The sequence below is a fragment of the Cinclus cinclus genome, chromosome Z (assembly GCF_963662255.1).
Source record: "Cinclus cinclus chromosome Z, bCinCin1.1, whole genome shotgun sequence".
Classification (NCBI taxonomy): Eukaryota; Metazoa; Chordata; class Aves; order Passeriformes; family Cinclidae; genus Cinclus; species Cinclus cinclus.
The window spans coordinates 40128931-40154196 of NC_085084.1; the positions used below are offsets into that span (position 1 = coordinate 40128931).

Genomic DNA, 25266 nt, shown 5'->3' on the forward strand with positions numbered 1-25266 from the left:
GGAAAGATCCAGTGACAAGACTCAGTAATTTCAATTTTGCTTCCATAGTCATCACTGTGACAATTGTAGTATTGATCTGTTGGGGTTGGAGGCCCATGCAACAAAAAGTTTGATGGGTTCAATATGTTCAAGCCTATATGGGAATACCCCAACACCTCCCCTGAAGAGAGTTTTTACACTGTCTGATTTACTACACTGTGGAAATGAGTCAGAATGGTTCTTCAGAGGTCTTTGAAGGCTTTTGTTGCCTTTTAATGGCACAACTCCTGTTTGGCCCTCCTTCTGACAGCTGCATAGTTTTGCCACGTGTGCCTTATCAGAAAGGAGGTATACCCTCAGGCCTATGTGTGAACACCCCATGCCTTCCCTGGAGGGAGAGTTTTGCATTGTTAGATGCAGCTGTGCCTCACCAGAAGGAAGGAGATTGGCATGATTAAATGTGTTACTGACCTCTGCAGGATCTGCTTCTTATGTGCCTTTTTCCCTGTCTGACCTGAAAACACTTTAAGACCTTTGTCCCAGATTATCACAGAAACTGGCTCAACCAGCCCACCCAACCAAAAGTTTGGTCCTTCACACCTGGATAATCAGTGGAGAAATCTTTTTCTCGGCCCTTTTCTTTCTCCATGTCTAATATATCCAGGCAGCTGGCTCCCAGCTGCAAAGGGAGACCACTGCAGGAAGGACTGCACCAAATTTCACCTCCATCTAACTGGCCAATACCTCCAGTGAGAAATACCCACTGCTTCCATGGAAAGGGTCCACCTGAGAAGCAGCCTCCTCCACTGGCACCCCACTCTGAGTGTCCATGCATGCAGAGTCCCCTGTGGAAACACCTGGCAGCATGTCCACCATGAGGCTGTGAGGATGAGCTGTGCTCCCAAGTGCACATGGGCAGACAGGACACAGCCACCCACAACTCACAGGGTGTGATGGGCAGGCACCCCATGATCCCTGTGTGAGCAGACCTGCTGGAGCACCCTGCAGTTCTCTGAGTGCTTCATTCTGGTTACTGAGGGCAGGAAGGTTAGCCTCCAGGTTTTACTTCCCAGAATACATTTGAGAATATGAGGAGCTTTTCCCAGCATTTAAGTGCATGGTGCCTTGTGGAGGTCAAGAGCCCACTTCTTACCACTGCTTACCATGGTGCCATACAACAATCTTATGGCATTTTTTCCACTTAACAAAAAAAAAAAAAAAAGCAGAAAACTTATTTTACTTCTTCTGCTGTACGATAAAGCTTCCCATGTGGTGCTTCACTTAGAGTGCTGCAAGCAGTTCCAGTGCCCCCAACATAAGAAGGACATGGAACTGTTGGAGCAAGGAGGCCATGACATTGATAAGAGGACTGGAGCACCTCTCCTAGACAGGCTGAGGGAGCTGGGGCTGCTCAGCCTGGAGAAGAGAAGGCTGTGTGGAGACCTCCTAGCCACACTGGAACAGGTTTCCCAGGGAGCTGTGGGTGCCCCAATCAATGGCACTGTTCAAAGCCACTCTGGATAAGGCCTTGAGCAGCCTGGTCTAGTGAGAGGTGTCTCTGCCCATGGCACTGAGGTTGGGACTAGATGCTCCTGAAGGTCCCTTCCAACCCTTAACATTCTAACATTCTTAATGAAACCAAGACATACAACATGGAGTCACTACCTGTTGTGTATTTTCGCTCAAGTGGACAAGTTTCTGTGCTTTCCAGAAAGACAAATTGTCTCTCACAGAATTGCTGCATATTGTTTGAGGATTACATCTTGCTTACTACACCAAGACAGGTAAATGATCACCAGGTACCACCACAGTTCTAGTTTTCCTTTTACTTGCAGTATTTTTGTAATGCAAAACAATATACTGAAGGGTAAAAAACCTGAAGGTAGCAGGAGTAATAGAAGAAGAAAATCCCCAGCAAAACAGATCTCCAAACAATTTTTAAAAAGAAAGTGGGGGAGAGGGTGGAACAGGACATGAGGGTGTCTACTAGTACAAGAGTGTAACTGAATGTTCTCTTTTTGCATGAATAAACATGAAAAGTAGTTTTCATCTAAAATAAGAGTTACAAGTCTGAAGTATAATCTAAAAACCAGACATCTCAGAACAAGAGGAGGAAAGGAAGAACAGTTGGTTCTGATCAATTGTGGCATTATGAGGCAAAACAGAACAAATTTATGAGATGTCATAACTCAGGTTGTTTGGTTAATTGCAAGAGGAACTGTAATGGATAATGATAACACTGTCTTCTTAAAATGACACATGAAAGAATGAAGCTTCAGTTAGCACAGTGTGGATCCTGCTCCTGGTGAAGGCAGCTACTGTGTGTAGCATGAATGGCTCCATGCTTTGGGATAGCAACCTATCCAGATTCTTGAAGTGAATGCATATCTGTTATCTGTTATAGTGTTTCTTGGATTTACGTGGAATAGTAACATTTTAGAGCAGTTCAAAGATTTACTATGGTCAGTTTTCATGCTTTGTCCTTACTCTCAGATTTCTTTCTGATATCCTGACAGATACAGATTTAGATATGATAACTTTATTTCTTCTTCATTTTCCCCACTGTGCAGGCTATGGTTGCATTCACTGTCAGTTTCATGAGGTTGTGTGGAGCAGGATTATCCCCGTCAGCTTTGGGGTAGGAAGGGTTCCAGTGCAGGAAAAATGCTCTTCCATAATCTCACAACCTGATTTATCAGGCAAAATGTTGTTCTGACTTGTCACATGCCATCTGACATCAGGTGCATTAAATGGAGGACAGAAGACAGGACAGAACTGGCACTCTACCATCAGGAAGAGATGCAATTAAGGCAAACAAGATCTAGCCCTTCCCTGACTGGTCACAAGCCTAATAAATTATCAGAATACTCCTATCAGGAATGTATTTGTATGCCATGATTTTGGGGGTTTTGTTTGTTTGTTTGTTTTGGTGTTTTTTGTTTGTTTGTTTGTTTTTCAATTATGGGCATTCTTATTTCGTGTGGCATATCTTGCAGTGAGAATAAGTCTAAAGTATGCTACAGGTTTTGGAAGCTGGAGCTGTTCCTCCGTTACAGGTTATTTCACCTGTCATATAAAAAGAAACACAGAATTAGAGGCACAGTTATAAATTGCCTTCTCAATCATTGCAGGATTTTTTTAGAACTTTTATGTTATCCAAAGATCAGCATAGGTCATACCTATAGCACCTTATCTAGAGCTGTCTGCTGTGTAAAGTAATTGTACCTGTAAGGCTGCTGGAAAGAATGCTGTAGAGTTAGTGGAAATTTTTCTTGCTTGAATAGCAATTACTTATTCAGGAAATAATTCTTCAGAGATTTTCTAAATCATAGTTAAAACACTTAATTTTAATATTTTAACTACTGTGAATTAAACTGAAATAAAACATCTAGACAGCTTTAATAATTTCTGAACTGTGTCATTTCAGCAATGTCCACACCGTGGGCTTGGAATTTTGTTTGGAACAGTCTGGAACAAAATAAGAGTTCAGATACAGTCTTTGTGGAGTGAAGGTGCCCAGTCAGGGCAGATACTTGATAAACATTTGGGAGAGACAGGAGAACCTCCTGCATCTGCCTTTTTGAGAGCCAAACAAATCCTCAGGCTATCAGAAAAGCTTCCAGCCAGTCCCCACTATCACTGATGGTTTTCAGTACTACACAGGCTGGGGCCAGAAGAAGAAAACTATGTTCAACCAAAAAAATTGCTACTGGGTACTGCTACTACTGCTTACTTCAAGATAGTACCTAGTCCAGTCTAGAAGTGGGATGAACCATTATTTCTTAAATGTTCTCCTAGGACTTTAGGACTTTGTTTTACCTTTCCTTAGCTTCTTCATGACCTGTGGGACAGCAGATCAGCCAAAGTGATGTTTACCTGCTGTTTTCCAGGGACAGCACATGATTTTCTACTATCCCCATTTGCATGGGAATTCATGCTGAATGCATTCTCACTAGTTTCTCAGATAATAGTGTTTGGGATTTTAAGCTGATGGCCTTTTTGACAGCCTGTCATGGTGTCAGGTTTGAAGGGAAAGTGCCATTAGCCTTGCCAGTGGAGCCAAATTTATGAAAATTTTCTGGACATCTTACTCTGCTGTGTCAGCAAAGTTTGCAATCTGTGGGAATATTCATAAACATGTTCTTGAGTTAGGAATGAAAAGCTAGTTATTTTCTCTGACCTCTTTTTGCAGCCATTCTCTCCTCCTCTTTTTTCTTCTCTTCCTCCAGAGCTTTGACTTTTGCATCATACTCATCCGCACGGGTCTTCCACTCATTTCTGTTGTTCAGCAGCCCATCAAGCATAGGCTGAATTTCCTCATGGAAACGGGAAAATTCCTAATCAAAACACACCTCTCAGTACAATGCAGTGTGGAAGGAATCCTTGTCCATCACACCCCAGGACAGACCCTGGCACCTCACATCCAAAGCTGATGCTGTGCAGAAAGCATCAGTGGCAGAAAGAGGCACCATGTTGCAAAGCCCCTGAAAAGGGCAAATTTTAATTTGTCTACCTGTCCCTCTCCCCAGTGGTGCTGATGTACCACGACTCAGTCAGCTGGGATTTGAACCCCTGCTGGTAAGGGTGGGGTGTGTAAAGATGCACTTTACCTTATAGACAAATGTGCACACAAAGTCAATGAAACCCACTTGAAGCTTTGGAAGCTCAGCAGCTTTCCTTCGGTCCATCATGGGCTGTGGGAGGACACAAATTCACCACGATTTATGAGAACACTTGATAGAAAAACACACCTCTGTTTTCTCCCCAGAACTGCCTTGTGGTGTCAGCCTGGCAGTTCTGCCATGCTGTCCTAAAGACCATCCATCACAGATCTCTTCCTCAGTTGCAGAGTCATGAAGCGGGCTAATTTCTATTGCCATTTTAGCAGAAATTTTAGACAGTGTTTCAAGTGTCTATGGATGGGGAGGAGAACAAGTTTTTCCCTTGTGCCTCTCAAACAGACACCAGAAATGGTTCATGTTGTACAGTGTTGAAGATGTTTTAAATTGTCAAAAACATGACTGAACAAAGAATTATATTCTTATAAGATCTTGTTGATTACTATATAATTTGTGATGTCACTGTGTGTAGAGGGGGTGCATGAAAGTCTACTTTAAAAATCCCCAAACTACACAGGTGGAGGCCACTTTAAGGAATTAATTCTGGCTCTTCCAGTGTCAAATTTAGCTATTAAAAAATGTTAGAAACGCCCTTCCATTAACCAATAATTCATTGACTCTATGAAGTCTGTGTTTGCACTTTTTCACTTTATTAGAAACTTCGTTCTTCTATGACTTATGTGTTTAGTTTTTCATTTCTTCTGTAAGGGACTGGCACAGAATCTCCAGGGGGAATCACCCCTTGATGGTTCACAGCCACTGAACACATCTAACTATATGGACAGCTGGACAAGAGGCACTGGTCACTGTCAGGGATGCTCTTCATTGTCTCAGAACTCACTTTTCTAGAGAACTTTGGCAAACACTGTGATTTCAGGCAGACATAGAGCACTCAGAGCAGCACTGCTTGTAGTAGGTCTCTGCTGAACTTGCTGTCTGGACTGAATTGCCTGGTTTTTGCATGGTACTTACAATGGGCTGTTGTTGAAGGACGCTTATTTCCAAATCTCCTTGCTCCCAGAACTCAGCTGCTACCAGTAGAGCTACCTACATTGACACGGAGGGGAAAAGTTAGCACCCACTTCAGCCCCATAAAATGATGACCTTCCTGTCTCCATTGTGAAGCAAATCCCAGTTCTTATCCTTCTGTTTCTTCTTGTCCAACCATAGCCTCACTCTTTCTCCTGGGAAGGGCAGCTGTGGCAATAGGATTGCACCTGTCTAGGGATGGCTCAACAGTCACATTGCACTGGATCTCATTAGGCCACTGCTCATCTATTAAGAAACATTTCCACTTTGTGGGTGTCTATTTCATTTTTTTTTCTGTTGTCCTTTCTTCATACTGAACAGGAAGGTAGACTTTATTTCTTTTACTCTCCTTTACATTTTAGTATTTATTGTTTAGCAATTGTTTAGCAATTGCTTTAGTACTGTTCAGGAATCAACTCCTAAAGGAAATCAAACAACTAAGCAAACTGAAGGTAGATATTGTTGTCATAAAGACAATGCATATGTTACATATGTTGCATATGTAAAAAAATCTCATAATGACCCAAAAATCTATGTAACTTGGAAGTTTGGTGTTGTTTGTTTGGTTGGTTTTGGTTTTGTTTTTGTTTGTAAATATGAATTTTGTACAGATCTCACAACTACCATCTGAAAATTTGGTAAATACATCAAAACCACCGCTATTAGTTTTGGTAATTTCGGTAGAAGACTTTGATTTAGCTTCTGGGCAGCTTAGAAACGGCATTACTTTGAAGCATAAGCTATAGAAATCCATCGCAATATCGAGTACCTTACCTTACTCTGGACTTCCCAAGGCTTTGTGATAGCTGACAAGTCACAGGCAGTCATCATCATGGCCCTAAAAACAGGAAAGAGATTAATTTATTCTTTGTTTTTTTCAGGCTCAAGACCCTCCTACTCCAGTGCTGTATCGGGTATCACTTGGCCCCTTCTGAATTGATAGATGTGTTGCTGTAACAGCCTTGGTCCTGACTGGGACACTCATCAAAGGTTTCTCTCTTGATTAAAATAGAATTATGATGGGGGACGACTTGCTTCTGGTACTAAGATGTTTGCTGCTTTAGTCATTGCTGGGCTGAACTCCTTGACTTTGGAGTAACACCTTTGGCTCCCCTATGGGTGTGTAGCAGTGTAGACTGCAGTGGGGCAGTGACAGCATTTCATCACCAGCATAGGGCATCTTGCAAAGTATCTGTCTGCTCACAACAGCAGCATTGTACAACCCAGATTAGCTGCTACTGGGAAGAGCAGCTAATAAATTGGATGTCCCTGTTTGTGGCCTAAAGGGTAATCTGGTAGAAGTATATAATCAGAAGGGATCCTGCATCTCCTTTGGAGTATATGACCAACAGGACAATTACTAGGATAAAGAACGACTTTAAGCTTTTTATTCCCTGTATTTTTTTCCTTGCTTCTCCAGAGGATCAAATCTGAGTGGCCAGTAACATATCACTTGCTGACTTTGCACTAAGTGCAGCACAAAGCATATCCTGGAGCTCTCACCACGTGTCCACATCACTAACCTTTCCCCAGAGCCAATTACTCACATGACAACCTCTTTCTTTGTTGTCTCCAGAGACAGATATTCAGTCCAGGCAGTCACACTGTCATAAGTCTTAGACTCATCAACGATCTTTTGAAACATTGTTCTCTTTCTTTGGGGGGGTGGAGAGGAAGAATAAAGGGAAAAAAAATAAAGACAGAGAGAGAGAGAAAGAAAAATCTATGAAACCAATACATCAAATATAGGTGGCTGATCCTGGTACTGGTAACTCTGTCAGAAGGGTTTCCAGTAGTTGCGGAGTTGCTGCCCGGACACTTATGTCCCAGTAAAACCAAGCACCATCATCTGCTACCTCAAACATTGTAAATGCCTTAAAAATAAATATAATGGTGAGATATGAGCAGGTCCTTGAAAGCTACTGCAATTATGTCAGCTGAGAAATGCTTCCACCTTTGTAAGTACAAGAAATCTTTTTCCTTAAATGTTAAGCAAACTGCAGAAACCTAGAGCTAGCTGGAGTATTTTTAAAGCTACCTGGCTTTATATACTTAAGTCAGGCATTGTTAGCCTTGTTTCTATAATCTGTATATGTATATACAGGGAATTCTGATGAATGGTTTATACACAATACACCCTTGTCTGGAGTGGCATGAAATCTGTTGAAATCTGAGGTTTCAATATTAGCAGAGAAAAGAGTTAGGCCATATCACAAAGTGACCTGTGTATATGTTCTATCATCACTAATCCTGTTTTAGCTCAGCCAAACCTTTGCTTGCAGTTCATGGACCAAGGAGGGCAAGGACCAGTTTGTTCCCAGCTGGTGAGGAAGTGGGGGTATATAGATGGATGTGCCAAATGGATATTGTATCTCCAGAGTCAGTGTTCTGGGTATTCCAACCACACTCAGTTTCCTCTTTTTTGGACTGTTTAAATTTTGTGTAATTATACTGCAGTGCAAAACACTGCAATATCTGGTCTTGACATAATATTTTGAAAGCACATTTTGAAACCTCCTTGCTAATTAGGAAGTTATATATCATTGAGTTTTAGCCTTATGTCCCTGTAAGTTCATCAGGCACTCCTCCAAGATTTTGGCTTTTTTGGCCCTTGGGTGTGAAATAGACTATGAGCTGGACATTTACCTACAATGAGCTACTTGTTACTTGTGTCATTCTGCTCTCATAGAAAAGTTAGTCTAGTCCTGGCTAGCCTATTTGCCACTTCTGAGTATTTTCAGAGCTGAAATGCTAGGTAAAAAAAAAAAGAAAAAAAACAAACCGAGAGAAATCTGACATTTCCTCCCATAGGGGATCACATAGCCCTGCCTTGTTGGCAATAGAGGGTTAGAAAGTCATTTATATTATTTAACTGAGTAGAAATTCAAAATTCTTTTGAATTATTTGAGTTCTTCCACCAGATCTGAGGTCAGTATTAAAGACAGCCTCCCAGAGTCAGTGTCTGTGAAGAGAACTGCTGCACAGGTGGGGGGTTTTCAGAGCAAAGCATCACAGGTGGCCTTTGCAAAGTGCCAGCTGCTTTCTGCCTTTCACACACTGTGTACATGACCGACTTACTTGAAGTAGAGTGCCAGGTCTGTTGCTATAATGGCAATTTCCATCAGGTGAATCACATGCTCATGCTGTCTGCGGTTGAGGTTCTGGCATATATTCAGTGACTGAAAAGCAAAGGAAAGGGCATTGAAAAATCCAAACTCTATGTTATTATGAGCTCCTGGCCACCTTCCTTTCCCAAGTATGTTCATTTTTTTTTTTCTTTCAATGGTTCAGCCTGCTCCTCTCAGGTGCAAGGGGTGAGCCCACTCACTGCCTGTGGTGCCATTTCCCCTTTAATTCACTGAACAGAGGAAGGTGGTCACACAGTGTCTACACTAACACCATCCCCTGACTCCAGTGCAAATTTGCCTGAAATTAAAAGTTTGATATGGGAATGTGTCAGCCTTGGCCCTGTCAGAGGGGCTACAGGAGAACAACCCTATATTTAACATATTCCCATGGGGATAATCATGTAGCTTCTGAAAAAAAACAAGTCATGCATTAAGGGAGCCTGTGTGCTTTGGTGCTGGATGAGCATAGAGTCCTTTGGAAATGAAGCAGTTGCAGTTTCTTTGCATCCAAGAAAGGTCTTGTGCTGACAACTCTGTTGTTAATTAAAAACTTCCCTAAAAGGAAATTATTAATGCCCTTATACTACAGTTCATTACCGACCTCCTCAGAGAGCAAGAATTTTCCAAATTCCAAGTGATGTCTCTCTAAAATAGAGGATCCATGAAGTTTAGCTAAAGGATTTTGAGATCTGTTTGTATAAAGGAAAAAATTAAGACATTAGTGCAGCACTTAAAAATGAAAAGAAGTATCTAATTTTGTATTTAATTTTTGTTGCACGCATAAATTCAATTCTTATTAAAAGGCTTATGAGTAGAACTTTTTAATAGGTAATGACTTCAGTCTAATAAAAGACTCTTGTGACATTGCTTATAACTCTTTGGACGCTATGTAAAACAGTCTTTCAACTATAGATTTCACTCCAAATATTGTTTATGACTGCAGTGTAATTACTCAGCTTAGTAAGCTTGTTTAATTCCTGAATCACTGCGTGTTGATATCTGGTAATAGGAACAGAAAAACCTGCAGTCCTTGGACACCTTGCTGAAAAGCAAGGCCCTGTTGTATCAAAAATACAAACCAACTTCACTTAACATTTTTCTAAAGCTCCAGGAACTATAAGGAAATATAGCCAGCAAGCATTTCAGGAGGTCTGTGATCTGACTATTTTAAGTGAACAACAGAGTCTTGTCTAGGTAAGGAAATTATACAATTGTTTATCTGTAGCTAATGACTACCTACTGAGAACAATATTTTCATAGGTGCTTTGTTTCTGTAGGGAGTGAGAGCAGTGCCGAGCATGGTGCTTTCTCCATAAATATAGCAAAAATTTTTCATCCTATGTCCAGGATGCTTCTGTTGGCATCTTAAGACTCCTGTAAAGCTCAGGATACTGAGTGCCTGCTCTGCACCTGTTCCACACTGTAGTGGTAACGTAGAGTTCTGCTTTAACCAAGGCAGATTTGCTAGGAGGTAAAGAAAGGCCCAGAGAGCACTGCAAATTTTCCCCACTGGCCAGAGCATAAACCCAAACACTGCAGCAAGCTGAAAAGCAAGGTAACTTGTAAAAGAATGTTGTCATCCTTGTGTACGAAACAGAGCTGTACTGGAGTTTGATGTGATCACAGCCTGATTCCACTCCAAGCAGGAGCAACAGCAGATGGTTTGAAGTGATAAGAAAAGGCTTACTTCATTTGGTAGAGGTTGTTGGTTCCCCTGTGGTCAATATCATGGCACAGGGCTGCAGTTACCATTGCAAGGGCTTCAAGGTCGGTGTAGTAACGCTTCAGTTTGCCAGTCTGGAGGAAGAGAATTTATATGACATATGTTAACAACTCTGAAGGGAAAAGGTACTGAGTGGTGCCTGCTCATCTGCTGGGGATGTCCTGGGACAGTCCAGGAGAACTGGAAATATTTGTGAACTGAAACGCAATACACGGTTGACTTAGGTTAAAACAGGGAATCAGCTGGAAACAAAATATTTCAGATGCAGGCAGGCATATCTGTAGTGTTTATGTGTTTGATGCACTCATGGAAGGGTTGGCTACCCACTGCTACAGAAGCCTTGGCACTAGGATACACACAGGCTGTCATGAGGACACCTCCCACTCACTGGACACAAAGTACTCCGTGAAAAGGCTCTGCATCTTTCTGGGCAATGTGATTGTCAAGCTGAATCACCCAAAGGACTGTCCAGGAGTGGTAGGCATAAGTGTGTGTAAGATGTGTGGGCAGATGTGTGACAGATGTGTGGAACCATTTTCATTGGCTCCTGGCTGGTCAATCCCTGGTGTGAAGCAGGAGTCTGACACCTGCTTTTCTTGTTGAGAAATTCCTCATGCTATGTTCACACTAGCAACAGACTTACACCTGTCCCTGTTCTGGATGGAAATGGAAAGCATGAGTTTTTGTCCATCCCAGACAGCTGACTTCAGTCTGGCTCTTACTGTCAGAATCTACTGGAGGAGTGGAATTCCTGTAGTCTCTCTCCTCCACTCTGCAGAAGGATTTAATCTGGAATCTATTCAACACCATAAACATCTGTATCCATGAGAATCAAAGCTTGATATTGACCAAAACTTTCTTCACGTGTAATGCAGTGACTGTCACTTCAGGTAAATGGAGACCTCTTTTAGCAGGACCTGTGCTAGGAGTAGCAAACCTTTGTCCTGCACCAGGGTTTGAAGGGAGCCCTCCCTATTTCCCAGGTGTGACAGAAGACCTGCTGTAAATACAGCTGTGCCACGGAATTAACTGGTGTTACCTTACCATCAGGAGTGTGAACATGGTCTGTGCTACGTTGAAGCCATGACGCCAGTTGTGGTAAGTTATCTTCCGGTAGCCTTTGCTGACAGAGTACACAAACCTTACCAGAACCTGCCAGGGGAGAAGAGGATGTTAGTGTGGGTGATGAAGCTGCTGCCTACTCATCTTACAGTAAGGGTCATGTACAGAAATCAAGGCTGAGGTTCAAACCAGCTCTAAAAAGGTGGGCCCAGAAAGGGATCAGAAACTGTAATATCATCAGGCTACCCTGACAATGTTGATAGAGTAAAGGCTAGTAGAGACCAAAAGTGGACACTAAAATATAGCTGTTTTCTGATATCTCTCTTGTTTAATTTTTATTTATTTATTTATTTATTTATTAACAAAAATAAAATCACAGAGATGCCTCTGGGGTAAACAAGAATCAACACTGCCTAGAGGAGAAGTGATTTCATCTTAGTGTTTGTGAATTTATTGAATTTTTGTGTTTCTCTAGGTTTTCACTCATAACATTTGTCCCTCTGTCTTGTGATCTATTAATACTGATCTCTCTTCAAGAGATATGGATCCATGTAGACATGAATGGCATTTATATCACCAAAAGAATTGCTATATAGGGCATTAAATAGAAAACTGATTTTTTTCCCCTCTGCAGTATACTTTTCCATTTGTACTCCTCCCTCTTGTAGTTATGCAGGTTTCCTCATTAAAGAGCAAATTAAGAATGAGTATTCATTTCTTAAAATCTCAGCTGTAAGAATTACTGCTTTTTGCACCTCTTCCAGGGGTTAGTTGTTCTGGAGTAGATATTTCGAATATTTTTGACCCTGACATTCTGCACATAAGAAGCACAGAGGTAATTCCCATTCACTTCTCTCCCGCATGCCATCCAGCCCTTCCAGGGTGAAAACTCTTCCTGCAGTTATCCCCCGAACCCACTAGATGGAAATCGACTTCACACGATATGCAGAGAAATCCCTTCGGGAGCAGCAGAGCTGCTGAAACTCCAATTTCACAATTCCTATAGGGTTTTGAACTGCAAAAGTCGTGAGTTCGCAAGTCAGGGCTTATGGGGTCCTTGTTCCCACAGGGTCACACCATTCCTGTCGATAGGCTGGTGCCGGCTGCGCCAAATGAAGGCACATCCATCTTTGCATGGGGCTGGAAAACAAAGGGGCTCGCCCGCGCGGGTTTCAGCACACCTGGGCTGGAAGCTGCGGGGTCCATGGGCAGCAAAGGAGCAGGCACACAGGCAGGCACACACTCCCTAGTCGCTCCCGTGTCTTTACACTGTGGCTGTGAGTGGCATGGGATACAGAATGTGCAAGTAAGGCTTGGCAGCGTCCCCCACTCATTCACACAGACCCCATAGCAAACCCACACCTGCGGCAGGCGGTGAGGAGCAGAAGAGAGCAGAAGAGGCCAGCTTTATGCTCCAGTCCCACATGAGAGAGTGTCCCCTGCCCTCAGCTGGATCAGGACACACCACCCCTCTCCCTCCAAGCCCCCGTGAACACAGTCCTGCGGCTGTTTTGTGAGCTTTGCTGGGCATGCACAGGGACCTCAGTGCCAGCCACAGCATGGGTGAGTCTGCTGTACATCCAAGACAGGAGATCCTGGCTTTTGCCAGCTCTTACTTCCTGTGGGATCTGGAACTTTTTCACCACGCCAAGCTCGTAGTACATCTGAATGCCACATTTCACCAGCTCTAGCTCAGTGCAGTCAAAATCTGAGAACCTGAACTCATAGATTTCGAACTTCGTGGGTCCTGGGAGTTCTTCTTTCTGTAAGAGAGGTGGGCTGGGTTATTTCTGTGCTGATTATGTCATTCCTAAGCTTTGCTAAATAAAAACGTATCAGTCTGATGCTGGTTTTCTTTTAGAATATAGCATAAAAACAGACTGAAATTAAGCTTTTCATGATAACCTCATTAATGGAGGAAGAGGGTGGACAGTTTTGTGCAGGAAATATTGTTTGTTTCCTGTTAAGCATCTGATTTTATATAGTTTGAACACTCAAAATGGGGGAAGACTTACAGCCCTCCTTAATTACTCTGAAAAACAAAATACATGACAAGCCAAGAAGGCTGCTGTGTTTCCAGATGGACTTTGAGCCCCTTGAGATAAAGAGGCAGAGCAGGAACTCCCCAGGAGCTACAGAAGGCATTTGCTGATGCATGCTAGTGATAATCTCAAACTCACACAGCAAAGGAGGGCAGGGTATGCTTTGCCTTCACCCTTCAACAGGTAACAGCATGCCAACACTGGAAACTTCTCCCTGCATCTATGCAGACATTATTTCTTGCCAGGCTGCTCTTTACAGCAGTGAATTGTTCTTACCAGAATGCTTGCCAGCTCCTCTTCATCACACTCACTTGGCTCCTTCCCCAGCTTTTCTCGTGTTGGCTGCAAAAAGCATGGGTGTGTTAAGGAGACAACTGAACCCCAATGGACTTTGCACTGGGCAGCTTTTGGGGCAATCTAGGGCAGCTCTCATATGCACATTGTACTTCTTTCCTGGACTTTATTTCAATTTCTCGTCTTTGAACACATTTTTCTTGGTAGTATTCTCCCTCTCCTTGATTTTGTTTTGTTTCCCTCACTTGCAAATGTCCCCCTAGAGCCAGTGCTGCAGCTGGGTCCTCTAACTTCACATCCTCAGCACTAAGGAGGTTTTAAGGAAAAAATCAGTTTCTGTGCCACTCCTACAGCCCTGCCCTGAGTAGCACCTCCAAGGCAGCGTTGCTGAGAAAGGAAGAGCACAAAGCATTGTGCCAGCATGGAGGGCAGACCACAGAACCAAAAGAAAGACTCGCTCTGCCCACGTGCAATTATTAGGGCCCAGGTGCTGCCACCACATCATGGTGGCTGGAAGCATCTCTGTGAAATGGGAGACCTGTGTCTGTGCCATAAGCTGTGGGCCAGGCCAGTACACTTGGGTGTGAGCTTCATGTTGCGAGACATTACCAGAATTTCCTGGATTTCATCCTTGTCACATTTCACGTGGTAGAGCACCATGTCCTGAGCAATGTCCTTACGGTTCTCCAACTTGTTCATCTTATCATATGTGTCTGTGTTGAGGACAGACCAACCCAGGAACTGTGTCAAGGACTTGGTAAGGGGAAGAGAAGGAAACAGTGAAATAGCCATAACATCTGCTCCTCAAAGACACAGATATATGACACTGTATGATATGTTTTTAAAGAAACACAAGCTTGACTTTGGCCAAAATTCTAGCAATGAGCAACCACATCTTTGCTCCCAGCTGTGACTTGCTCCTCATCAGAGCAGCTCTCCTGCTGTTGAATCTGCCCAGGCCTTGAGAGCATCCATGCTGTCGAGGTTGAAGGACTGAACTCTGTCCAGTTCAGGGTACAGAAAACTATTTCTGTGTTGCTGCATGTGTCTCCACACCTGAGGAAAGGTTTCTGTCACAATGGTGACAGCAGGTCAGGAGCTCTTACATCAAAGGAGAGCAAGGTGGTCTTGTCACCTTTCACACATATTTATTCACATCCTGCATTTGCTTTCAACTTGTTTGCTGTCCAGTGGCCAAAGCAAACTGATTTTTTTTCCCACAGTCTTTTTGTTTGATAAGAAAAGTCTGTTTCAGGAAATATCCTGATTAATAACAGGTGCCAAGAGCTAAATACCTTGTTTCATTGAAACTAGCATAGGAACATTTCTACAGAGCAAGGTCTTTAATCACAGCCACTGTTGGTAGATTTAATAGCTGGCCTCCATTTTTATCCTAGCTGCATAGATAATTTCTGTGCAATTTTTTGAGGGACTTGCCCAGCCAGTGAGAGCCAGCTGTCAGGTATGTGAACAGAGGTCAAGATGGTTGTGTTGGCACACAGTAGCTGCTCATGGCTAGGTGTACAATCCAAGAATACTGAAAAAAAAATCACAAGAACATAGTTGGGTCTCCCATACCAAACTCCCCCAGTATTTCAAACAATTGCTTTCAAAGTTTTCAAGCTGATGTATAGCACCTCTCTAAGCAACAAAGATACCCACATAGCTGCAAAACACTCAAGATGTTTTGCAGGTGTACATGGAATAGTAGTGACCTCTTCAACTATATGAATTTCTTCCAGCAAGAAAATATACCTCCATGAGGGTTTCATCCTGTTCATCAAATGGTTTCCCATCTTTTCTGTTATAAAATGTGACAACACCAACAATTTCTTCCCTTTTATTCACTATTGGCATGGAGAGAACGTTTTTGATAGTCCATCCGGATTCATCTAGAGGACCTTCCTTGAAGCAACAGCAAGCAGAAAGACATCATGTACTTAATATGTTTTCTGAATACATAAGCACTCCAGTTTTACATTCAAACTATGGGCAAAAGAAGTATTTATATGCTTAATATTTACTCTACATTACATTTCTGGAAAAAAAAAAAGTTGAATCCTTGACTGAATTGGAAATTTTCACAATACCTGAAAGTTAAACATCTCATCTGCAGCAGCATTCATAATGTTGCAAATCTAGGGGATCACACAGAAGAAAAAGTATTACAATATGCGCAGCGAGAAGTAAAACTGCCAAAACAAAGGACAGATTTGCTGAAAAAGCAGCACGAGTATTATTCATCTCAGAAAGACTTGAGGAATCCCAGGTTAAATACTTACAAATCCACTTTCAGCCACATAGGCTGGCAGTCCAGTAACTAGTGCCCAGTGATCCGGGGTAGGATTTCTAATGAAAGAAAAATATATATGGGAAATTAAAGGTGTATGTTTACTGAAAAAAGATCATGGAGTTCAAGTGTGTTCAGCTGATTGTATAACCCAGGTTTGGACCTGGAACCCCCCAGTCCATAAATGGCCCTGTTATTTTCAAAGGATTCATATGCACAAGCACAAATTTTCCACAGAAGTAAATATCTTCCCTTCAAGGATTCAAAAGAAAATAACTGATAAAATAACAGTTTGCAGAGACTATATAAAAGGTCATTCCTGTGAGTGAAGGCCATGTTTCAGACCTTCAACACAGAGAAAGATAAAAGGAGATTCCCGGCTAAGGATGTCTGCGAGCCTGAACTTGGAACACTGCTGTACCCAGGAAATGGGGGCCTTTCTTGCAGCACATAAACTAATGTAAAGCAGTGGGAAACCTTCCTTATGTCATATTTGCCTAAGCTGCCAAAGGCTCCTCTGAAAAATTCAGTGGCAAGAAGAGAGGGCAGCTCTTAGGAAGAGGGAGTCCCAATCTTATCAGGAGGGGAGAAAAGGCCAGAGGCAGCCTTAAGATGGGGTCAGTGATGGAAGGACTGGAGAGAAGCAGGGAAACCTCGGCACAAGGGCATCTTGAATGAGATTCAGCCACTGACACAGGGAAGGCATGGAGGAAAGTGATGCCTCTGTCTGGCAAGCAGAGCGTGAAACTGCAGAACATCCAGGCAGTTCACTTCTGCATCTAAAAAAAATCACTGTTTGCAGAGAATTTTTGAACCTGATTTCCAAGTCAGGATCCCAATGCCCTCGAGGAAATCTTTATCCCTCAGAAATGTGAGTTGAAGCTCCAATTTACATTCTGACTCTCCATCCTCCATCAGTCCTTTACATTTCTCCACATGGATGTCTTTAAATTGTGAGGAACCTTGTTTTTGGCTACACCCTGTGTCAGTACCTAGCATTCAGGGACCGGGAACTTACGGGATGACTTTAATGTCTTCTTTTCCATGTAATATATAATCAATGACCTTGTAAAAGACTATTTCCTACAAGTAAAAAAAAAAAGAGTGGCATTAAAATGAGTGGTGAGGCAATCCATCTGGAGAAGAGTGAGTTAAAGAAATCTTGTTTTCACATACCCTGCCATCCGGGGTTCGAGGCCCTGTGTAGGGGGGTACTTCTCCCAACAGGACTGGCCACAGATCAAAAAATTCCTGGTTTTAAAATTAAAAAAGTATTTTTAGAGTAGAAAAGTGCATCCCGCCTCAAGTCTGAAAGTAACCATTGCTCTACCATGCTGGTTTTGGTGTTGTGTAAACAAGGCATGAAATAATAAAGCTAATTCAATACTAGGCAGCAGAATGACACCCAAATATCCAAATCTGGAAGTGTCACATGCATTTATGTGGCTGCATATTACCATTTTCTGCCTATACACAGAGTGCTGATTCATTCAGTGAACAGAAAACACTGGCTGTACTCAGAGCAAACAGCTATGACAATGTTTTTGTATTCTTCATTTTCCAAAATGTGACTATTGCCTGACCTACTACTTGCCAGACTGAAGAAGCAAAATACCTTTTTTGCTTTTTTTTTTCCTTATGCTACATTATAACATTGATCGAAGTGTCTTTAGCTTACACTGATGATCTTTTAGTGCACCTCTCCACAAGACAATATGCTGTGTCAACAAGACAGTCAGTGTGACCAGGGACAAAGAGGGCTCCACTGGCAAGGGTGCTGTGTAACACCCACATGAAATTTGCCAAAGGTGCAAACCACCAGACCAAATCAGACCAACTTTAATTCTGTCAGCTTGCTTTTATGAAGCCAGATTTAATCTAAAAGCCTGGATATCATGAGCATGAATGAGTCCTTGAGGGAGGTGGCTGTTTTGCTGATGGTTCCACAGGTGTCTCACTACTGATACCCACAGACTTTGTGAGGTTTTGTTTGTACTGCAGACTTTGACCAGGATTGCCAAAGTCAGACACATCTTTTCCTCCTCTGTCTTCCCAGCCTCCAACAGTCCCATTTCAGCAACAAGCTCTTCCCCTTTCCTCTGATTTCATTGACCCACTATCTGAATCTTTGCACAGTAAAAAAATGCCAACCAAAGTAGGAATAGTGGCTCAAGGTCAGCTCGCACTTTTAGTAAATCTCAGTAAAACTTGTCTGCATGCATCACCCCTCAGTGGATAACAGTGATCAGGAAGATGCACAGCACACATGTGAGCACTCACCTTCTGCTTTGTCATGTCCAGGAGACCAACCGAGTACCGGTCGCAGTTCAGGTATGCCCTCACTGTATAAAAAGCCTTGTGGAATTGCCTCTCAATGTCCGTCAGTTCCTCAAAAACCTTATTAGCTGACCACAACAGCACCTGCAGGATAAAAAAAAAAAAAAAGTAAGCACAGCCTTTCCCAGAGAGATGGGCTTCCAAACGTTGGGCTACAGCTCCTGAAAAGTGCAGGAAACTTACACTGTTTGCTCAGACTGGGAATTGCTAGGGGGAAAGAGTCCAGTCATCATAGTGTTATGTGGGAGTCAAATGTTACCAATACAACACAAAAAATGTAGTATTGTCAGGCAAAGAGCTGTCACCACTTAAATTTTATATCCATTAGTCAAATGCTGTATCCAATAGCAGTTAATACCAAAAGCATTACAAATTTCAGAGGCTGTGAATTAACACTTAGAGGAAAGTGTTTCAGCAGCTGTTTTGTGTATGCATCAGCCATCTTCTGGTACATTCTAGAGATTTACCTTTAAGAAAGCTGTTGCTGTTAGGCTCTTTCATTTCTCAAAACAGAGGTTACACAAATACTGCTCTAAAATGGTAAGGAAGTCATCTACACTCTTGCTTAGCTTAGTTAATGCATGTGTGCCTGTACCCAAGATGCTGGGTCTGGCTTTCTGAGCCCAGGAGATACAAGGAGCCATGATTCTGAAGCATTGGGAGCTGCAGCCTGAAGCAGACTGGACCTGTGCTTTCAACAAGAAATACTGTTACATGGCCTCAACCAGAAAAAGTGTGTCTCACCTCTTCACTGAGCACAAGTAGATGTTTTTGAGCAATTCTGAGCTGCACTAGTCTCTGTTTCTAATCCAGAAACTGGGACAACTCTGCCATTTGTATGAAGTCTGAGTCAGTGTCAGCATCCCTCAAATAGGACAGCGGTGTTGTCATACAAACCATTAGACAAACATGAGCAGCAGTTTAGCTTTTTGGCACTTCACAGCATGCAGTAAGCACAGAAAGCCACAAGCCCAGTGAGAAGGACTGAGAGAAGTAGCTGAAAAATATCTAAGTCAAGGAATGATGTAAAGAAGTTGATAAAAATGTATTATATGTCTTCTAATAGGATTTTTACACAGCATCTGACCGCAAGCACTGACCTGTCTTTGCACAAGCCATTTTACCCACAGTATCACCCAGACTATTGCTGTTGCAATACTAAAATCCTAGACCACTTTTGAGAATGTCATTTGCTCACTCTGTACTTCAGTACTTTAAATTGTAACACAATGAACTATAATAACTTCCACACAGCCCTTAAGACCTATATTAGTCAGAGGTTTGAGTATTAGTTGAGCTATTGGCAGAATTAGAACAGTGTTTCCTGCATCTCATTCTTGCATTCCTCCCTTTGTGTGGGACCTGCTCAGACAGCAGTAATGTATAAACCCCTGGGTTTAGCACCAGACCAGAAGCATCAGCCCTCCCATCTTATGGGTCTCCACTTTGTCTTCTACCCCCTTTCTTACCCTGACTAGTCCTACTGCTAAGCTCTCAACAGGAATAAACCTTTGCTGGTTCAGCTTTAGATAACTATTCATCATTGCTGGTGTGTGTTTCACTGGACCATCACTCATGTTTTTGAAAAACGAAAAAAATCGGGCAGAAAGTAATATATGAATTTGAAAGCATAATTGCTGTCCAAAAGCTTCAAAATAAGCATTATCTTCTGCATCCGTTTCAACAGGATGGGCAATTATTCTCCATGGCAGTCCCATTGGAGAACAGTCTGTGGCTGCCATGAAGCACAGATGCAATTCCATCTCCTCTTGAGTGACAACTATTGCCTGCTGCACAAAGTGATTGCAAGGATTCACATTCATCCCAATGAATTGGAGACTCCTACTGTAACCTGGCTAATGGAAAAGAATGGTGCCTGAATTTCAATCCAGAATGCCCTAAACTCCTAGTATATATTCTTTTCTACTGATGGAGGCCAATGCAACATGCATATGACAATTTTACTGGCTCTAAGAGGAAATTCAATAGCACTTTTTAATGAGCAGATGAGCAAAAAATGGCACATTTTTAAGTGTTTCAGAAAATCTCTTGGTGCTGCTGTCTGAAATGATGAAATGATTCAAGAGTGGTTCACAGCCTCAAGTCAACAAAACATCTAGAGGTCAGTCCTGCTGAAACTGCTGCCACTGCATCAGGTACCGCAGTTTTGCCAATAGCAGAAAAAAGAGAGAATAACAAAGGACTCTTTGAAAGAAGCACTATCTGAAGGCAGTTGAGGGCACCTCTTTCTTTCTGCTCTGTAGGAACAAATCTCTGAAGATCAGATTCACCCTTCAAATCAGAAGAATTGACAGCCAATCTGCATTTTCACTCTTACCTGGCCTCTTCGAGTCTCACAGTTGTGAAGATAACTCAAGTGATAAATTTTCAAGTTCAAGGATGCAAAATTCAGATACTTGAGGAAAAGCTGAAAAGGTAAATTGTGAGATTGAATTGAATGCAGTAGTAACTTCATGTGTACTGTATTTCATAACACTGCTTTACAAGCATCAAGATAATTTCCCAGGATTAATGCTTTGCTTTGCACTGCCATGAAATGAGGCTTATCCCTCTGTATCTTCTCTGAAACATCTGAGATAAGCATCCTTATTATAAGTCTCTTCTGTGAGAGTGTGAGTGCTCTTCAGGGAAACTCACACCAGTGGAGCATCATTAAAGCAGGCACCAGTAGCATGAAAGGATCTCTGTTACACAACAGAAATAACAACTCTTGGATAGGAACTCAGCTACTGACCACTTACTGTTTCATCAGAGCTGGTGAAGTGTGGGCCATTCAGCTTATTTATAGCCACAATGACAGCAACCAAATCTTTGCCATTCAGGATGGGTGTCGCAAGGATGTTTTTTGTCGTGTAGTCGGTGAGCTCATCAACAAATGGGCTGAACTGGGCACACTGTTTAATAGAGAATTTACAAATAAGCATTTTTCACAGCGTGTCTTGAAACCAAGTCCAAGAGCAGCCCCTTAAAGTAAGCTGCCTAAAGAAATTTTTGCTTAAAAATTAAAAATGAGGAAAATAAATGAGTTAGCAGAAAAATGGAGCACAAAGCTAATATCAAGAGCAGACGCGTGGCTTTTGACTACAACACATGCACTTTTAACTTTCTGTAAAGATCTTGCCAGTCATAACCTTTACCATGTCAAACTCTCTCAGGACTAGGGGGCTATTCTCAGATCCATGGTACCTCCTTCATCCATTTCTCTGACTTCTTGTTAGCACTGCAGAATGGGTAGTGCCAAGTAGCACTGCATAGCTATAGGGTATAAAGCAGTACAGTCACTGGCAAGTTCACTCACTCATTTTTCTTCTGCTTTTACAATGAAGTTTGTTGTCAGCTTGTAGCATCTACCCCTAGTTTCTCTTGAAAAGCCGAGAAAGGATAGTTCAGGGAAAGCAGATGGCCAATCACTTCACCTGCCCAGGGCCATATTGATACCATCATCACCTGCCATGGGGGAGTGCAGGGATGGTCTTGCTGACCAAAGATATTCTCCTTGCTCAGGTGAATAAATTGCCATCTGTAAGTCCTATTTGGGTTAGAAAAATTCGCAAAACTCTGATTGTATTCAGAAGGTTGCACCAGAAAGAATGATCACTCCCTGATGAGTCTTCTCCCCATAACCTCCCCCACTGCTGGCCTTTTCTGCCAAATGGGTTAGACCAAACTTTTAATCTCTGGGTTTTCTTCAAAGGAATTGTATTATGGCAATGTCTAAAAGCACTAGAGTTAGACTTCAGCACTTAGCTCACAGATCTGAAATCCTCCCCTGTATTTGGAGAAACATCAGAATCCAAAAATCTTTTAAATTTAAGTTGCATTCTGATGCTTCCCCCAACACCAACAATACACCCAGCAAAAAAAACCCCAAACTAACCAACCAACAAACAAAACCACAAAAACACAAACAAACAAGCAAACAAAAAAACCAAACAAATAAAAAAAAAAAGGTTGCAGAACCAAAACAGTGTCTCAGTGTGTTCTGTGGAAGACAAGGAAGGTTTTTCTGAAGGGTTGGGATATGCCTGCACTGAGCAACAAACGAACAAATAAACAGATGGTCACTTTGTAACAAGCAAACAATAGATGGAGTAATCCAAAACGCCATATTTGGGTCACATGGATTTTAATTATGAACTTACGATTAGAACAAGCAGATTGTTATTCCTGCCATCCAGGTTTACATGATTGAAACAGAAATATGGGGAGTAAATACTGTCATGAAGGCATAAACACAAAACATTAAAATCCTTCAGATCTCTCCTGATATTGCAGATTGCAATTTTTTGCTGAAAGAGGCTTTTTTTAGTCTGTCTCTTGCTGCTTCTGAAGAAGTTTGCCCATACACAGGCTGCAGTTAACATACCTGCTCTGGGGTCCAGTCCCTCTGTTTGATAATAATGCTTCTAAAAGCCCTTAGCTAAAGCTACATCACAGCAAATGTTTTCAAAGTCTTCTGAGCCCTTTTTGGACTCACTGTAAAGAATTTATATGTCTTTGCCACTTACTCATAGAATATAAAATTGTGTGGTAAATTCCATGCGCCTCTAGCACAGATCTGACTACTTCACTCTCCTCTGCTGGACTAGGTGTGTTTTTTTTTTTTAGTTGGACAGGCAAGGTGTAGCAGCGCACTGTTTGCATGTGTTAAGACCTAATATAATCAATGTGCTTAGTTTCACCTCACCCCATAAATGAAATTGGAAGGAACTTTCAGACTTGCTATTTGCTTCCAGTACACAGCAACTACACCACAAGAGCTTTGACCAAGCCCTGTGGTGTGCTGCTGCCTCTTGACCCCTGCGAGCCTCTCCTCTACCCAGATCATAAACAAATGGCAAACATACCTCACGGACATCCTTGATGTTCATTGTTTTCTTGGTCTGAGCAACATGGCCCACAATGCCTATGTCCAGTGGATACACAATCTCACAGTCTGGGGAGACCAGGCATTCCTCCAGAGTACTTCCCTCCTGGATGTTGAAAAGCCTTGTTGCCAGTTCAGGAGTGCCATTTCTCTGCCTATACATGAAGAGACTACAGCGGTCAGCATGAATAAGGGACCTGATTCTTCTCAAGGTCTTGAAAACAACTTTCTCCATGTTGATGCTTTCTTGCATGTCTTGGATCAACTCAAAAAGTATTTCACTCTCATTGTTATCCCAGGACTCTGTCTTTAGTTTCTTCTCAAAGTACTGCTTGGCAAAAGCAGGGTTGCCATCAAGAAACTTCTCCACGTCGTCTTCACTAATGCTCATTGTGAATGCCCTGGATCTTGTGGGTAAGTAGTAGTCCAAAGATGTGCAAGCAGCACTCTAATTTCTCATGTGTCTATTAAATTTTTGTAATAGAAGGTGCTGCTTCTGGATTAACCAAGTTTGAGTTATCCCTGCAAAGAGAGCTTGTCATCAGGAAGATGTATTCCTTTATAATGCTGAAGATGAGTCTGTGGGAGGACAGATCTTCTCAACCAAAGAGATTAGATGACCTCTACAAGAGCTTTGGGTCAACTTTCCTCTTCTTAATCTACTGTAAACAAAAACTGAGCACTCACAATGTCTGAAAACACTCTCTCTTGACAAACAGAACACTTACTGAAACAATTCTATTGAGGCAGCAGCAACAGGGAAGGAGTGTATCTCCTAACATTGAAATAAGCTCTTTAAAGTCTAATTAAATATACACTGCTTTGACCTAATCCTTGGCTAACAAGGTGACCATCTTATTATTTCTCCTCTCCCAGCTCCCAGCAGTAGTAGGAAGTACATTCTTCACAGAAGAACTCCGTGGCCAAAATAAAAATAGTGAGGTAATTCTGCTCTTGTAGGACTCTCTCTAATATAGCATGGCTCTATAGCAGCTCCTGTAATGGCTGTTCCCTAAGGGAAACACCAGTCCTGAGTGCTTTAGTCCAGGGTTTGAACTGAATTGGCAAGGTCTGTGATCTTTGTTTCTTGCTAGTAAGAGCCACAACAGGAAAACATGGCTCTAAGGGGCATCCATATAGGAAGGACTCTGGAGAGTTTCTCTTTGGGATTGCTGAATTGAAGGACTCTGAGGGAATGTGGGAAGCCCTGCAGACAAAATTAAAAAAAAAAACCCACCAAACAAAACCCAAGGAAACTGGGAAGGTAGAAATATTTCCCTCATCACTATCAATGGAGAAAGGGGGAGAATTATGGCTGTGAGGAACAGGAGTTGTTTCACATCAATGAAGCCACAACACTGCAAACATCAGGTTTGGGTCACTGTGATGCTGGGAGGCACAGTGCTACAAAGGTCATTCATTACACTTCAGAAGAATTAAACAATGCACAGGAGATTTCATTAATGGGGAACAAGGGTGAATCCCATCTACTACATTGTTGGGAAATAAGCAAGGCTCACCGGCTCAAGGGATAAGGGTTTAAGTGTCCAGGTTGTCTGTGTCTGTGTGTACTGTCACTTCTGCCAGGAGTGGTTCAATCCAGCCCAAATGTGAATGTGGATGCCTGGGAGGAAGGTGGCTTGCCTTGGTATTTCTCAGCCAGGATGTTAAAATAGAATTATTGCTCAAGAAGGTTTGGAGGAGGTGTTGTGTGCCACACTGCCTTCCACAATAATGGTACAGCAGAGGAACAAAACCTACTCAGATCTGGCATGGTGAGGGGCTGCTCCAGAATGGGGTGCAAGAAGCAACTTTTGTGTGTGTGTGTGTGTGTGTGTGGGCAACTAGCAGGCCTGTCCCAAGCACAGGGGTTGG

The 25266-nt window shown here is 42.3% G+C and overlaps 1 protein-coding gene across 1 annotated transcript; it reads right to left on the minus strand.

The window, feature by feature from the left end:
* Positions 1 to 2757: 2757 nt before the first annotated feature.
* Positions 2758 to 23782, minus strand: PDE6B (phosphodiesterase 6B). The gene is made up of 22 exons (XM_062512805.1): positions 23372 to 23782; positions 21266 to 21418; positions 20842 to 20931; positions 18447 to 18587; positions 17343 to 17417; positions 17185 to 17249; positions 16159 to 16225; positions 15967 to 16014; positions 15632 to 15781; positions 14486 to 14629; positions 13859 to 13924; positions 13157 to 13303; positions 11523 to 11630; positions 10443 to 10552; positions 9357 to 9444; positions 8706 to 8806; positions 7175 to 7282; positions 6402 to 6465; positions 5571 to 5645; positions 4590 to 4673; positions 4160 to 4316; positions 2758 to 3045 (listed from the first exon to the last, which is right to left on the minus strand). Exons 1-22 carry the CDS (start codon positions 23780 to 23782, stop codon positions 2987 to 2989), a joined length of 2511 nt encoding a protein of 836 aa, XP_062368789.1. The 3' UTR covers positions 2758 to 2986.
* Positions 23783 to 25266: the final 1484 nt, after the last annotated feature.

Coding starts and splice junctions, on each gene's coding strand:
- PDE6B (XM_062512805.1), bottom strand. CDS start 23,782: ATGAGCATTAGTGAAGACGACGTGGAGAAGTTTCTTGATGGCAACCCT. Junction 14,630..15,631: donor AGGATGAAACCCTCATGGAG/GTATATTTTCTT, acceptor CCCCTTACCAAG/TCCTTGACACAGTTCCTGGG. Junction 4,674..5,570: donor TCCTTCAACAACAGCCCATT/GTAAGTACCATG, acceptor GTCCTCCCACAG/CCCATGATGGACCGAAGGAA.